Source organism: Mauremys reevesii, linkage group 5 (genome assembly GCF_016161935.1).
Source record: "Mauremys reevesii isolate NIE-2019 linkage group 5, ASM1616193v1, whole genome shotgun sequence".
NCBI lineage: Eukaryota > Metazoa > Chordata > Testudines > Geoemydidae > Mauremys > Mauremys reevesii.
The window spans coordinates 14,048,161-14,065,316 of NC_052627.1; the positions used below are offsets into that span (position 1 = coordinate 14,048,161).

Below are 17,156 nucleotides of genomic sequence, written 5' to 3' on the forward strand. Positions count from 1 at the left end.
CTGACTAATGGGGAATCCACATACATATAGGCTTTCCCCAACAGTTTCATACAATTATCCACAATTCCGAAGTGGTGCACAGACTCACTCCCCGGTTCATCCCAATACCGTATTTCTGCAGTTAGCCTACTGGCCTTGAAACAAGATTAATTTTCCCCTTTCATGCTTGCTTTGATGATGTGTCACTAATGTATTAGAGAAATAAAATGAAAGCACTTTAACTTAAAATCTTGCTAATAACTAAATATTTTCCTATTACTACTGATGCCATCTAATAGGTCTTCAAAGTGAAATTCACTGCATAAGGCCCCATATACCTTTCACACCAAAATTAACCCCCTGATTAAGGGTTTGTGTGTGTCACACAGGACCATGTGCAGGCCAGGCAATCAGCATTGAGGGGAATTTCAACTCCAGAAAACAGGCAATTTATAGCAGGGTCTAAAAGTTGGCCAAGAGAAAAGTTTTTATGCCTACTAAGGATCCCATTCTGCCACCCTTATTCAATTACCTTGCCATGCATTTCATACATTCATTTCAATGGGGCTGCTCAGATAGGCTTGAATCCAGAAAAGCGTTTCAACACAGGCTTAGCTTTGAGCAAGAACAGTCCCACTGAAATCAGCAGCAGACTCAGACATTAAGGCCAGAAGGGCCCACCATGATCATCCAATCTGACCTCCTGCACACCACAGAACCTCACCCACCCACTCCTGTAATAGACCCATAGCCACTGGCTGAGTTACTGAAATCTCAAATCATGTAACCAAGTTACAGAGAGTCCACCATTTACTCTAGTCCAAACCAGCAAGAGACCCTTGCCCCAAGCTGCAAAGGGGTTGGGGGAGACGCGCAGGGTATCTGCAAATCTGACCTGGGGGAAAATTCCTTCCCAACCCAAACAGGGTTACAGGCTTAAGATTAAGCTGATGCTTAAAACACTTTGCTGGATTGAGGCTATGTGAGTAGTCCCAATTAGAATAAGTAAGGGTGGCAGAATTGAGCCTGTCGAAATACAACATTATGAATAAAGCACTCTAGCACATTCAGCCTATTTGACTGCTATACTTCCTTGACTTTCCCAACATTATAAATTTGTTTATACAAGTGCTTACTGTGTGAAAATTCCATTCCCCTGATTTGTTTGGAGTCCCTGTTTCAAGAACATTATACTGTTCATTTTATGGTATCGGGGAGGAACTGCTACTGTAGATCACATCATTCACAATTCATCCAGGATAGTCACACACCATCACCCATATAGACCATGAGATGTTGCATAATACATATAATGCCGTTCTCAGGACACTATATACTCTATAAAAAGAACAGGAGTACTTGTGGCACCTTAGAGACCAAAATTTATTTGAGCATAAACTTTCATGGGCTATAGCCCACTTCATTGGATGCATGCAGTGGAAAATACAGTAGGAAGATTATATATATTATACACACACACAGAACATGAAACAATGGGTGTTACCATACACACTCTAATGAGAGTGATCAGTTAAGGTGAGCTATTGCCAGCAGGAGAGAGAGAGGAAAAAAAAAAAAAAGAAAAAAACTTTGTAGTGGTAATCAAGATGGTCCATTTGCAGCAATTGACAAGAAGCTGTGAGGATCAGTAGGGGGGGAAATAAATATGGGGAAATAGTTTTACTTTGTGTAATGACCCATCCACTCCCAGTCTTTATTCAAGCCTAATTTAATGGTGTCCATTTTGCAAATTAATTCCAATTCAGCAGTCTCTCGTTGGAGTCTGTTTTTGAAGGTTTTTTTGTTGTAATATTGCAACTTATAGGTCTGTAATCGAGTAACCAGGGAGACTGAAGTGCTCTCCAACTGGTTTCTGAATGTTATAATTCTTGACATCTGATCTGTGTCCATTTATTCTTTTATGTAGAGACTGTCCGGTTTGGCCACGAAGCTGTAGCCCACGAAAGTTTATGCTCAAATAAATGTGTTAGTCTCTAAGGTGCCACAAGTACACCTGTTCTTTTTGCGGATACAGACTAACACGGCTGGTACTCTGAAACCTATATACTCTATGTTTGTGCCATTAAGACTTTCAAATGAATGCTTTCATTAAGTATTGGAGAGAATGACTACATATCTTTGTCTCCTGCTATTATTGTTTCTGGCTAGAAACAGACAATCCCTGAGGATGGTCAGTATGACAGTGCTACTGTTCTAGAGTGGTTATAGCGGTCACAGCTGAGGACAGCAATTGTCCAAAATGGAACCTGTCAGTTTAATTTTATAACAAGCATTGTGGTTACAAAAACATCTGTGTACCCTGGGGCTTAAGTGAAATGTGTGTGTGAAATTTTTATTTCAACACATATTCATATGAATTCACATTTAGCACACATGGGTTTTACCCAATCCCAGTGCACCAAGAGGTGATTCAATATACTGAAACACTACTTGTCACTTGGCTGTTAAGCAAGCATTACACAACTCCAACCTACACACAGAGACCAATTATATTTACAACCTGAGTGACCGACCCAGAATGCTTGGCTTTTGATATAAGGGTTTAACAATGTAGCTGAAGTGTTAGTTTTATAGCTTCAGGTATAATAAAAAGCAGTTAACCGAAACCTTCTGATCAAGGTTAAATACTAAGATTAGAAACACTGAGATCAAGAAACTCCAGAGATGATAAAAACTAAGACACACTAATGGTAAAAATGACCTTTTTTAGGGTATTTAAATTCTACTTCTGTATCTACAATGAGAAACAATCAAAAGCTAAATATGTTATTGAAAATATACTAGTTAAGGCTCAGATCCATTTCTTTTGCCTAAAGGTTACTGATAACGTTGCACGTTTCTGTGTATCATCCAAAATAATCTATTTTCTATTTTCTTCAAGAAGTAGTAGTGACTTAAACCAAAGGTGCAGAACACAAGGGTCAAAAACCATGGAAAAAGCCATCCAAATCAGTTGCACATACAAACCGACTAGGATTTATGACTTAATACTGGCTCACTGTGCTAACATGCAGAAAAATGTCAAACTTAAACTCTGGTACAGGCGGTGGAGGCTGAACATCAGTAGAGTCATGTCAAACTTTAGTTAGATTAGTTCGTTCATCAGATTAGTAGCAATAACCTGTAACCGATAAAAAGTTATATTCTGCACTGTACGCTCAGAGCCAGATTTCAGACAGTGGACTCCATATTTATAAGCACAGTTTTCCACCTAGGTCACTCACCATTTAGGTAAGGTGAATATCAAAGTCCTAGATTTGCAGGCAGGCAGGAGCTCTGATGTAAAAGTGACAAAGTGCAGTTTTAAAATTGTCCCCAACTATGGAGTCCAACTTAGGTTAAACGGGAAAGGTGGTCCTTAATTAAAGCAACAACAACAAAATAGAAGATAACAGAGGAAACTAGAGGAGCTGCACTGATTTATAATTAAATGTAATTTGTTTCATAACTTACTGTCAGATCATAAACCGCTCAATTTTCCTTACCAGAACCCCAAAGGAAAATTAAATTCCATGAATGGACCCACTAAACTGGGTTTAACTCCACCACAAAGACTTGGGTTCTTGAGGGCTGCAATGATTAACAAGTACATGATTTTACAAAAATGGAAGAGCAGGTTTATGCCGAGAATAGAGTGTGGCATGCAGATCTGTCTTAGTTAGCAGCCCAAGAATGAATAGCTCACTGCAGTAGATAGCAATTATATGAATCTGAAGAAATTCGGATCCTGTTTCTAGGTACATTTGGATAGAAAAGTTGAGCTGGCTCAAAGAATACCAGGCCTCCATTCCTCCGAACACCTCCTCTCCCATCCAGTACCCTCTTCATATAGGTCTTCTCCCATTTTCAGGGGCGGCTCCAGGCACCAGCGCAGCAAGCGTGTGCCTGGGGCGGCAAGCTGCAGGGGCGGCATGCCAGTCACTGGGAGGGCAGCAGTCAGGCAGCCTTTGGTGGCATTTCTGTAGGAGGTCCACCAGTCCCGCGGCGGGTACGCCGAAGGCGCGGGACCAGCAGATCACCCACAGAAACGCCACCGAATCAGCATGACCAGCGGATCATCCGCAGGCGTGCCACCGAAGGCCGCCTGACTGCCGTGCTTGGGGCAGCAAAAAACAAAGCCACCCCTGCCCATTTTATTACTGTTACCCGCACCCTAACATGTTATGTCTATGTAGTATTGTCTGGTTTTGTACTGTCTGCTCTTGCAGCTTTGACAAATTATAAAATTGCATAATTCCACTGGAGATCCCATGAAGCATGCAGAATTTGAAAATTTATACAAGCTGTAAATCATTTACCTTTCTGTACCTTTCATTGTCTGTTTCTTTATGAATTAATCACAAAAAGTTGTAGACTGTACCTCAAGATAGTCCGTTTGTTTTCGGGAAGAAGGGCATTATATAAAGCTTCAAGACGACATTTTAAATCTCAGAATATTTTAAATTAGAACATTTTATTAAGGCAACAATTATATTAGAATTGAATGAAAATTATTATAATTATGATAATGGCAGAAGTAAAGGGATTTTAGTAATCCCCAGTCTTAAGTCTATATTTCCAGGAGTCACAATCCATCATCCAGATGTGATATTCATGGATTAGGATTTTTTGATATCAGGACAATTAAGAATTACTTAAAGTCTGAGATGCTCCTGAGTTTGACAAACATTTTAAACTGTAACAAAGTAGAAATCTGAACCTCTAAACATGTTCTTTAAATATTTTGGGACTGAAACAACAAGTAGCTTATCTCATAGTTGCATATGCCTGCAATTATAAATGAAATAAGCATAGCAATCTTTAATCTGTTCCCAACTCTAAATCAGAAGAGCAGCCATACTGAGTCAGACAAATGGTCCATCCAGCCCAGTATCCTGTCTTCCAACAGAGGCCAATGCCAGGTGCTTTAGAAGGAATGAAAAGAACAAGCAATCATCAAGTGATCCATCGGCCCTGTTGTCCACTGAATTACAAAATAAAATTACAAAATAAATAAAGAACTATTTTAAGGCCTGATCCAAAACCCACTGAAGTTAATGAAGTCCCTTATTGGCTTCAGCGGCGTTTGGGTCAGGGCTCTAGTGAGTGTTAGTCTCACAACCCAAAGGACAGTGGTCTATGTAGGTCCCAGGAATGAAGGAATTGTGCAGCAGTTTGAAGTGTAAACTTTACATTTGTCTGCGGCGTAGCTAGCCAGGTGCACCAAATATACCTGAATGGAAGACTCTGGTTTCCAGCAAACAAATACACCCTGAAAGCATAGAAGGATGTTTTCTGGTTTTATAGAGAAGTTAATCAAAATACATAACATGGTTTGATTGTTAAGATATGTATTGAAAACAGTGTCATCTTTCAAGCATAATCTCACACATTACGTATTAATTGCCATAGACGTACATGGTGCTATGCTGACATCTAAAATATACACTTTTGAGGACACGTTATCTAACTCAGAATAGTAAAAAAAAATATACGCATCTTGCCAGAGACTGTTTTAACCAGAAATTTACATGGTAAGCATTTACAACACTAAACGTAACAAAAATCCTGCAAAAATTAGGTTACATTTTTCAGAACAAAGTAATGACGTTCAGCGCTTAGGGGCCAGATGTTCAGAAAGTGCTGAGCATTCACCCTCTGAAAAATCAAGCTCATTTTGCAGCATCTCAGGATGGGCACCTACAAATTGAGGTCCCCGGTCACACTTCTAAAATGTTAGGGCCTTATTTGTGACCTGAGAACTCAATATGGGGCTTGGTGCCCCACTGAGAAATTAGAGAAAGAAACTGAACATTCTTCAAACAGCTTTATTACCTGAGTAGTAACGTGTCAAGATGAGGGAAGACAAAAAAAACAAAACAGAAAGATAAGGGGAGGAAAATAGGGAATAAAGGGTACAGATGGTTAACTTAGTTAGTGGCACTACACACATCTCTTATTTTATTTATTTTAAAACTTCTATTTAACACACGCGTAATCCTCACTTAAAGAAATTAGAAGGAGAAGGTGGGGCTGGATAGGACATACACTACGCAAGCAGCCAACCAACATCACCAGACAGGCACTGCAGTGGAACCCCCAAGGCAAGCGGAAAAGAGGCCGCCCAAGAAATACCTGGCGACGCGACCTTCAGGTTGATAGCAAAAAAATGGGCTATACCTGGAACCAGCTAGAGCGAATGGCCCAGGATAGAAGACTATGGAGATCTGTTGTTGGCGGCCCATACCCCGGTTGGGGTGATGGGCATGAATGAATGAATGAATGAATCCTCACTTATCACTGTATCCTGACCCCAACTAAGCCTGCCACTACTTCTACTGTTCCTTGAACATAAAAGAAATTAATGCTCTAAATGATGCATTGGACTTAAGACATTACTGCAGTTTTACGAGATGCAGTGTAGTTGTAGCTGTGTCAGTCCCAGGATGTTAGATAGAGAAGGTGGGTGAGGTAATATATGTTACTGGACCAACTTCCGTTAGTGGGGGAGATAAGCTCTTTCGAGCCCTGCTGTGTGGCTCAAAAGCGTGTCTCTCTCACCAATAGAAGTTGGTCCTGTAAAAGATATTACCTCACGCACCTTGTCGCTGCAATTTTACCGGTATTTAGAGTATACTCATCAATGAGACAGAACCAGACTCTGCTGAACCAGTATACTCTCCTTCACACATGGTGAATAGCATTTTAAAGTGCAGCTACATGCTATACATCATAGAATCATAGAACTTAAGATCAGAAGGGACCATTATGATCATCTAGTCTGACCTCCCGCAAGATGCAGGCCACAAAAGCTGACCCACCCATTCCTGAAATAATTCTCTCCCTTGACTCAGCTGTTGAAGTCCCCAAATCCTGATTTAAAGACTTCAAGTAGCAGATAATCCTCCAGCAAGCGACCCCTGCCCCATGCTGCGGAGGAAGGCGAAAAACCTCCAGAGCCACTGCCAATCTACCCTGGAGGAAAACTCCTTCCCGACACCAAATATGGCGATCAGCTGAACCCCGAGCATGCGGGCAAGACTCTCCAGCCAGACACTCAGGAAAAAGACTTTCAATATCCCAACATTGACCCTCGGTACTAATTACCAGTGGTCGCATGTTATTGACCTATTGACTAAATCACGTTATCCTAACAAACCATTCCCTCCATAAACTTATCAAGCTTAATCTTAAAGCCAGAGAGGTCCTTCGTCCCCACAGTTTCCCTCGGTAGGCTGTTCCAGAATTTCACTCCCCTGACGGTTAGAAACCTTCGCCTAATTTCAAGCCTAAACTTCCCGACTGCCAATTTATATCCATTTGTTCTCGTGTCCACATTAGTACTGAGCTGAAATAATTCCTCTCCCTCCCTGGTATTTATCCCTCTGATATATTTAAAGAGAGCAATCATATCTCCTCTCAACCTTCTTTTGGTTAAGGAAAACAAACCGAGCTCCTCAAGTCTCCTTTCATACGACAGGCTTTCCATTCCTCGGATCATTCTAGTGGCCTTTCTTTGTACCCGTTCCAGTTTGAATTCATCCTCCTTAAACATGGGAGACCAAAACTGCACACAGCACTCCAAATGAGGTCTCACCAACGCCTTGTATAACGGGATAGCACCTCTTTATCTCTACTAGAAATACCTCGCCTAATGCATCCCAAGACCGCATTAGCTTTTTTAACGGCCACATCACATTGCCGACTCAATAAAAACAGCTAGCTCTCGAGCGTTCCCCATTTGATTTGCATAAATCTAAGCAAGGCCAGTCCAGAGGCATATACATGTAAAGGCACAATGCAAGTGCTGACTTTGATATCCAGCATACGCTATAAACAGTATTACTTGTTACCAAGAAAATGCTGACGACACCTAAATGCAAATTTTCAGCTACAATTCTCCTTCTAAAGATTTATGGCCAGATCTTCCCCTACATGGGGAAAGCCCACACTGAGAACTTCTACAGTAGTATCCCATGAGGTGGAGGGAGGGAAGAAACTGGAGCAGAGTTTGCCCTACGCCCCAGGGAGAGAGGACAATCCTGCAGAGGTAGCACTCCCCTAGCCTTTTGTTAAAAAAGAAAATAATCCCCTCCCTGCCTTCTCTCCCTCACTCTACCAAATTAATGCTAATGCCAGGTGCTTCTAGAATTTTGTTTGAACCTCAAATGGAAAAAAAAAAAAAAAGGATTCTCAATTTAGCTAGTTCTTGAATTGCTTTTCTCACCAGAAAAATTAGAAAACAGAACCTATTCCTTCTTCCCCTGAAGTCTCTGGCAGGATCAGGCCCACAATTATATCTAATTCAGTGGGTCTCTGACTTTCTCCACAGTATGGACCACATCTTGACAGACACTAGGGGCCTGTTTCTCATCTTACTTATACTGGTATGAATCAGGGTGTAACCCTGCTGATATCTAAAACTGGTGTAAAACATGAGATCTGAATCAGGGCCACTCTCAAACACCTCTTCTTTCATTAAGAATTGGGCAGACTACCATCCAGGTAAACACCTCACTGGGGCAAGTACAACAATTACTTACATGAAGAAATATCAATATCAGGAGTATTTTTAGGTGTCTTTCAGTGCAGTGTAGCAGCTGGAAATGAGGAGGAGGATAGCCATCACTATGTGATCAACTAACTCGTAGCAAGACACCAGTGGTCCCAGTTTGAGAACCTCCAATACAATTGGTAGCCTCTGCTGAGATGAGCCTCAGCCAGTACTGGAATTGCTGAGGTGTTTCAAGTCAATGTTTAGATGCATGGTCCAGATAAACAGGATACCAGGTATAGTGCACACAAGTACTGTGCACTTCTTAGCCCCTTGCTTTTGCAAATAATAAAATTCACCTGTTCTTGAAGGGAAAAAACCCAGCTATGATGCACGTGTGTAACTAAAAAATAAAATAATCACTAAAGCCTTTCACAACAATAGTTTTATTGTTTTACAATAGAGTAACCAAGGTATATGGTTTTGAAAAAGGGGGCTCTTAGTTTTCACATGCAGCAATTTCCCTATATGAATTTACAGTGCATTCTCAGCATCTACACTGACCCAACAGATGCATCTTTTAACTAAGAAGTCTGTAAACTAGCCTTGACCTGACAGACCATGATTCTTCCTTTGAGGCCATCATACAATACTGAGTAAATAAATTCTAAAGAGTCCAATATACATATTTATATGTTAGCAAATACTTAAGAGGAAGGAGCACAGTACAGATTCATCTGAATAGTTATAAAGCTCTAACTTCTTATTTACACAACACACTAACAGCTTTTTATTATTAAACCAAGTGCTATCAGCAGACTCAGCACTGTGCTAACCCAAGAAGGAATGCCCCTGTCCCAAGGAAACTGAAATCTAAAGCAAATACAGATTGATCTATCCTTTGTCTAATCTGTACTGAGGAAGGTTCAGGGTGAAAAACTGGCCTCACTGGAGCCAATGACAAAACTCCCATTGACTTTAATGGGGCCAGGATTTCACTCAGTTTTTACACCAATGGTGCAGATCTCTATTTTGTTATCAAGCCACACAGGAACAGGACAAGTTTGAGAGAGGGATTTCTCTTCTCCCCACCCCAGTTTTCTTTATTACAGAAGGGTGTGTATTTTTTTTTAAACAAGCTGAGATAGATGTGGTCCCCCATCACACTTTTGTATCCAAAACCACAAAGATTAGTATAGGGACATGAGATAATCCAGACATTCTACTTCTATCAATCTTAAATCTAAAGTTCCATGGTTGTGTGGATTTTAAAGTCATACTTTTCAAGTTTTCTGCACAAATTTTAAGCCACACAATAGCTGATGATTGCTCTTGACACAGAATAATAAGATGGACCTGAGCCTGGAGTTGCAGGCTGATTCAGTGTTCCTGTAAGAGTCCAGATTCTGAAGCTAATATACAGAGAAAATACCTCAAAGCCAGGCCAGCAGAGCAGGGCAAGGATCTAGCCATCTGTTATAATTAAGTCACCATAATCTGTGGTGCACAGTGACAGACTGGAAGGAATAGGGCCACAGAAAAGGCATCAGGGCTACTAATTTTCAATAAAGTATCTTCAGAGGAGAACATAACCCAAACGCCAAAATGGAGGGGAATTTGCATCATTTCTCCCCTCCTATCCCTGGTCACATCCAAAACTGGAACAAATGGGCAAAGTGCACGCTGTAGTGTGACACAACCGACTTAGCTTGCCTGATAATTACAAATCCTTTTACCTATGCAATTGTGACAGAAAGGCTTAAGATTCAGTCAAAAGAGCATCAATCTGCACTAACTGAATGAGAAAAAAAAACTGCAGAGATAATGAATGGAAGTGAGCACAGATGCATTTACTCTTACTAACGCCAGCTTCCTGAGAAAATACCTAATCCAGCAAGTCATTGTCTACAAAAGAACTATTTTGTATTTACTAACAGGCAGGTAGTAAAATAGACTAAGAGTTTATCTATTAAGAATAGCTGCTTGATATAAAACTTTTTTTTCCTGAAACAGAATGACTGTCTTTTTATTCTTAAAAACCAGTTTTCCATTAATTAACAAAAAAATACATCTCCTACATATCATATTAATGCATCTTCAAATTCTTATCGCAACAAGGGATCCTTTGAGATGAAAACTTAACCTGCTTTCACTGGAAAAAAAAAAAAAAAACTTCTCATACTTGAGTACAGCGCCCTCATTGACGGGCAGGCAAATCAGAGAACAACATGATTTAGAAAATTCTTAAGAGACATTTTCCTTTAATGTGCACTTTGCGCATAAATCTCCTCTTTAGTTGTCAGTGCAAGGTATCAGCGGTCTTAGTATGTGTGATATATAGACAGACAGCAAGATTTATAAGCATGTATTGTGAAGGTTACCCTACAGTATTTCTTTTAAAATCCAATTACTTAAAATAACCTCCAGATGATACAAAACTAACAAGTCAGGATGTTTACTGCATCACCCCTTGGGGAAAAAAAACAAATACAGGCAACACACACCTATGCTCTCCTTGCACCACATTTTCAACTTATATCAACAACGTATCAGGCAGTCATCTCTGCCAACTCTTTTAAAAAGCGGAAATTCACACATAATGAAAGTGGAGGAGATGGGAGGGGGAAATGTTTTCCTTTGAAGTAAAACAAAATCTGTTACTGTTTCATGTTTTCAGTCTGAAAAAAAAATAGAAGGAACAACAAACAAGGCACCACTTGAATCTCAGGGTTGTACTGCCATTCACAAACAGCTAGAGCCATATCCTTACAATTTAATGTCAGCAAAAACCTGGAAATGAAACAGAGCCTTTTCATTTTTGTGATTCCACCACAAAACCACAGAAGTCACTTTGAAAGACATTGCACTTACTTCTGCACTGAAATACATGCAAGATATTGAAAGAGACAGACCACTGCAAATTAACACGTCCCTTAACCTGCAATGTAAAATATATACAAATACAAAATTCCATTTAAGATTCTGCATCTGAATGGGAACTAAAGGTAATTACAACTAAGCTATTTCTAGTATGGAGACTCTTGCCTCTTTTATATGCAGATAACTTCTGGTTTCCAAACAAAATAAGAACTGGATATATTTGCACAGGATAGCTTGTTAGCAAGTAGCAAATTCTGCTCCCACACAAAATTCATCAAGCCAACTTTAACTATGGGAAAAATAGGACTTAATTGTTCCAGTTATGCCTAAGTAGTAAGCATGTTGTAAGTGTGAAGTAGTTTTTAGATACAAAGCAAACTGTACTCGTCAGTCTCTTATTTCTGTACTCTGTGGAATATGTCTTAACACAAATCCAGTGAAGCTACTACCATTGTGCCTTAGGGTCATTGCAAATACCTAGGCACATGAGTAACTCTACTCACAGGAGATGTCCCCTCCAAGTTAATGGAACTATGTCTATGAATAAAGTTACTCAGTTGATAAGTGTCTGCAATATCAGGCTTAAGGGAACAATCCTCTGGAGATGCTGAGCTCCTTGACTTCAGTGGAAGCTGAACGTGCTTGTCACTTTTCAGGGGTGCTAAATACCTTCCTTGCAGCATCAAGCCTGATATGTGCCATATATTTTGAAACAAAGTTGCCATAAAGCTCTAAGGACATTTATTATGAAATACTATAAAAAATTTTGAATACAGGTGCTAAAAGAATGCCCTCCTAATAAAGGAAACCTAGAATAATGCTTAATGTTGCAGCAGAAAACAAGAGTATGAGAACAAAAGGATGATTTAACATTCAATTCCATGTCTGCTCCTTACTGAGAGAGGAACACCTGAGGACTAGAACTGTTAGCAGGAAGTTCAAGAAAGAGGAGAGAGAAAATTGGATGAGAAACATTTCTCAGCTCATTTATGGGAGTGGAATATTCCCATTCAGCAAAATGCCAGATGAGATATGAAGACTTTAAGGAAATATGATCTCCTTGAAATGGTTCTTGCTGACTGTTTAATTAGTAAGCTTTACTGATTTATCAAAAGTTTCCAAATAAAAGCTGTTTTAAAACTGTCAGGTATCAACTGGTAAACACCAGATGCGTTTGAAGGGGGGGGGAGGGATTACACAGATGATAAACTGAGGGAAAAGATTTTTTCTTCTGTCCAATGTAAAAAGTCAGACTTAGCAGTATGCATTTCCCATTTAGGACCAATCCAGCACTCTGCCAGTGCAAGACAGCCACTTTCAGTTAAACTTACCACAGAAAGAGTGATTGCATTTGCAGTTCTCAGAGTGGCAAGCCTGTGGTTTCTTCATGCAAGTAAAATGCTGCATTCATCAGAGATATGACACATTGAATGCTAATAGAAGAATTACTTTAGCCATTGTGGAAAGCGATATAAAATAACTGTACACATGCAACAAGAGCCCCAGTTCCTGCCAACTGATCCATGCCAATGGACCCTTTCGCTCTTCGAGAGCCCCACTGACTTCAACGGCCAAGTCTGCATGGCCATTAGGGTCCAGTTGTGCACATCAGGGTGCAGGATCTGGGCCACAACTTGTCTCCCTAAGTGCTGGACATGTATGTTGTGCGTGCATGTGTATACACACACAGACATATCCAGTTGCACACGCAGTCCTGCACACACACGCTTGTGCAACAGATGCATTTTCCCTCGCACACATTCGTGTCTGTACTTATTTTCCAACCGATAAATGCCCCGTGGGCCGCGCACGCCGCGACACTCGCGGGAAACGCACGTGCTCAGTTCTTTCCCCCGCTCTCTGCCTAGGCAGGACGCGGAGGCCGGTGATTCCGCTGCAGTCGGTGGAGCCCTGTCAGCCGCCCCCCCACCGCGGTGTGTAAAACGCCCGGGCAGGGTTCATGCCGTTCCCACCCATCCCCGGCGCGGCGCCCCGGGAGGCAAAGCAGCGGCCGGGGTGGGCGGTTTCCCCAGGCGCAGCCCCGCCCGGAGCCCACCTGCCCCAGCCCGCGCTCACCTCCGGGGCTCGGGTCCCCCGCGCTCCTCCAGCGTGGCGGTAGCGGCGGTAGCGGGGACTCAGCGCGGGGTATGCGGGGGGGGGCGGGCTGCCCAGGCGGGAGCTGCAGCGGCCCCTGCGCGCGGGGCGGGGCGGGACCGGAGCGCGGGTGCCTGGCGGGGCCGGGAGAGGGGAGCCGAGCCGAACCGAGCGCCGCGCCGCACTGCCGGCAGCGCCCGCCCCGCTGCCGCTTTAAAGCCGCGCGGCGCCTCGGGCCGGCCCCTTCCCCCCGTACCATGGCCGCGGCGCGGCGTCAGCGGGCCCCGGGCGGGCCGGCGAGGGGCCGGGGGCGGGGCCTGCGCTGCGGGTGTTACGGGCGCACTCACTTTCCCGGCGCTCTCCCGGGCTCCGCTCCTGCCCCGGGCCGGCCGGGGATCGACTTCTCCGGGCTGCGCCCGCTCCCGTCCCGGGGAAGAGCCAGCGCGGGGGTCCGCGTCCCAGAGGCGCCTCGGGGGCTGTTTCTCCCCCCGGCCCCCGGGGAGACACACTCGCCTCCCGCCGGGAGGGGCCCCGCCAGCTGCGGTCGGAGCATTTTCAGTTCCTCCAATGGCACTGAAGCCTGGTGATGACAGGAGCCCGGAGTCGCACCCTGTGCGGGCCGGGGTGAGGTGACCCAGCCGCAGCCCGGCCGCTCGGCCCGGCCCGGCCGGCGGAGAGGTGGGACCCGAGACGCTGCACAGCAGCGGGGGCTTATCCAGAATGGAAAGTTTCCTGCTCGATCAAGCGCGTACAGAAAAGAAACAACGAACAGACCGTGTCAGCGACTAACTCCTACACGCCAAGCCAAAGGGACTAAGTGACACCATTAAACAGCGGTCACAGTAAGGGGGGGGGCTCTTGACACCTTTCATATTTTATAACGTTGGACAAAAGTGTGACATCCCGTAACACAGGCGGATTTTTCTCCCCTTACGTTACATTCTGAATATGAAACCCTGCAGGCTCGTATTGCACAAGAACACGGGAAAGAAATGCAAATCTGCATCCTGCTCCTCCCCCTCAAAAATCTGGGGAGGTGTAAACCCTATTGAGAAGGTGGGGTGGTAGTGAGGGTGCAAGGTGCCTGCCAGGCACATCCTGGTTGGAAAGAGCTCTACAGGAGGGACTGTACAGGATGAAAGTGGGGAAGATAGGAAGCTAACACTCCCCCTCGGGCAGCATTTGATTAAGAGTACAGGATACTGATGCAGAATTATTTTTTTTACATCATTTTTGAATTATGGTAATTAAAAGTCTAGATTGGTGACAGCTGTTTTTTTTTAACCTTGGTTTTCAGGAACCCACGCAGTGGCTTAGTGAAAGATGACAGGATAGAGGGAAGGCAAGTGAAAGGTACGTTATTGAGATAAGCAAAAATCAAAAAGAGATTCAAGGTCTAGCCTCAAGGGCTGCTGACCCCAGCATGCCATATATAATTGTATCAGGAGTGTTTCCTTCATAATACAGTGATGTAGTACTTGAGTGCTTAGCTTTGTTCAATAGCCTCAAACGGCAGGTGTGGAAGGATCTGTATTTTTTTTCCAAAAGCTCATTTTTTATTTTTAAAGGCCACCTTTCAGCAGCTGTGAATGCTGGCATTATCCTGGGGAAAATAGGTGTATATGACACAATCTAGTTCCCAGATTACTTCACCTAAGGCATTTGGATCAACAAAACCCCCATTCAGATGCCTAACAAGTATGACCTTTTAAAAAAAATCCTATTCTAATCTGAGAATTCTAATCATAAAATTTTACATTTCCAATTCCACCCACACCCTCTCTCTTTAAACACAATGGGCTGCTGGCTGCCACATTACACTCCCAGAAAGACGTAAGGCAACAGCACTCTCTACATACATTCTTACTTGCTGGTTAGCTTTTTTTATACCTATTCCTTTTGCCATCACATGCAAAAATCATTTTCACAGGTACTCTATTTATCAGTTTTCCACCAAAAGAAACACCAATTGGTTAGTTCACAATAATATCTGTCAGAAAAAAGAAATAATTTCATAAGTGTTGGTAAAACGGTCTCTAATTTCCAGCATGGCAATGATCATATGATAACATATAACAAGACATTCAGCTGTACTAGGAGCCTTGTGCAGTTTGACTACATTGTGAGCAAAGCCTCATGTAGAATAGGTGGGGCTTCTGATTTTAGGTAAACACCCAATACAATACCCCCAATACAAAAAAAATCAAATTGGTGTTTATCCAATAAATGCTGGGAAAATGCCAGACATGGTTACTCAATTAGTGTTGACTTCACCCCTTTCCCTGTGCAGTTTGTTTATACAGGAGATGTCCCTGTTCCCGGGCTTATACACACAGAGCAGTAACATGGACAACTACAGGGGAGTGATTTCTAAAGTGCACTGATATGTTGCACATTAATTGGTCCACGCAGACCCTGCTGGTGTGCATTAAAGGTTCCGTAGTCCACTTTAATGTAGTCCTAAAGAACTCTTCCCAGACTGAAACAGGGGCAAGGATAAAAATGATCACCAACCTTCCCAAATTCTCTCCTTCTCAGAGTGGGTTCTTCTGCTGAGATTTACTGTCCAGGCAGAGGTGAAGTGAGGCGTGCAACAGCTTCTAAGCACCAGGACTCTGCAGTAGTAAAGACTGGCTCATCGGAAGAGTGAGGAAACAGGCAGCAGAAAGAACACCATAATTGTGATGACCAGGAGGCTGAAGTTGCCACATGGCGCAAATCCCACTCCATCAGGAAAGCTTGGGATCTTCACATGGCATCTGCTTTCTTCAGCCGTGTATACCCTAAATTGCTCAGGAGCAGTGCTCTCCTCCTGTAGCCCTTATGAACACTGCATAAGGGGAGACTGAGTTGCCTGCTGTAAAACCAGAAAAGCAACTGCAGTCAGTAGCAGGAGGGTACACGGGATTTATGCGGTTAAGGAGAGGCTGCAGCAGCCTTTATGCAGAATTCCCAGCCCTTCTTGGTCCTGCCTGTCCTCTTCATCATTCCCCCAGTCTCAGATGAGAGAAAACCATCTATGAAGAGACAGGTGTTAGTCAAGTCACTTAATGCTCTACAGGAAGGTGATCAGATCCTACGGTGATGAGAGTGGTGTTATAATCAAAGCTAAAGTTCTAGTTGATCTAGTGTCCCCTTTTAGTAAACTAACTTCTGAAGTTAAGCCCTCTCTGGCTCAATCCATCCAACAGGGCCCCTCATGATACCCCCAAGTTGGGGTCTGGCTACCTGGCAAAGGTTCCTGCTCTGGGATGGAGCAGCGCCCCATCCTCCCTGCAGATTCTTTGCCTTCACTTGATTCCTCACTGACCCCAGCTTTCCCACTGACCCCAGCTCTTCAGCTGAGACGGTCTCAGTTCAGGCCCCTTCTGGGGGTAATAGTTCCAGATACAGCCCTGCCCTGGGCCTGTTTAAACTCCCTAGCCTGTTTAAACTTCCCCGGGGGTGGGGGGGAGCCTGGGCTGGCCCACCCACAACTCCGGGTCCAGACCCAGAGACCTCTAAGTAGCAGCCATGTGCCACACCCCTTTAACTAACTGTCTTTCTCTGGGCCACTTCCCTGTGGCCCCTGTCTTACTCAAGTCCTGGCAGGTAGCTGCACCTTCCTGGCTCCCCCAGTCCCTGCCAGCAACTGCTCTGTCCAGCCCTACAGCCACCCAGGAGTCCTGACTGAACTCATGCTGGCCCCGCAGCTCTTTTTATATGAGTC

The 17,156-nt window shown here is 43.4% G+C and overlaps 1 protein-coding gene and 1 long non-coding RNA gene across 10 annotated transcripts in view; one reads left to right on the forward strand and one right to left on the reverse strand.

Annotated features, from left to right (window-relative positions):
* Positions 1 to 17,156, reverse strand: part of SLC4A4 (solute carrier family 4 member 4) — a 291,521-nt gene that overhangs the window by 232,761 nt on the left and 41,604 nt on the right. For 6 of the 9 annotated variants that reach the window (XM_039542305.1, XM_039542311.1, XM_039542304.1 and 3 more), the window contains exon 1: positions 13,795 to 14,000. The exons of 1 other annotated variant lie outside the window; for it this stretch is intronic. In XM_039542305.1, coding sequence (XP_039398239.1) covers positions 13,795 to 14,000 — 206 coding nt within the window. Of the gene's footprint in view, positions 1 to 13,429; positions 13,564 to 13,794; positions 14,001 to 15,961; positions 16,090 to 17,156 lie in introns of those variants that run through there. 2 more of the 9 variants (XM_039542309.1, XM_039542308.1) reach the window with 2 other exon arrangements.
* On the forward strand, positions 14,156 to 17,035 carry LOC120407015. The gene is made up of 3 exons (XR_005599735.1): positions 14,156 to 14,289; positions 14,745 to 14,800; positions 15,986 to 17,035. It is a non-coding gene; the product is annotated as an uncharacterized LOC120407015 (long non-coding RNA).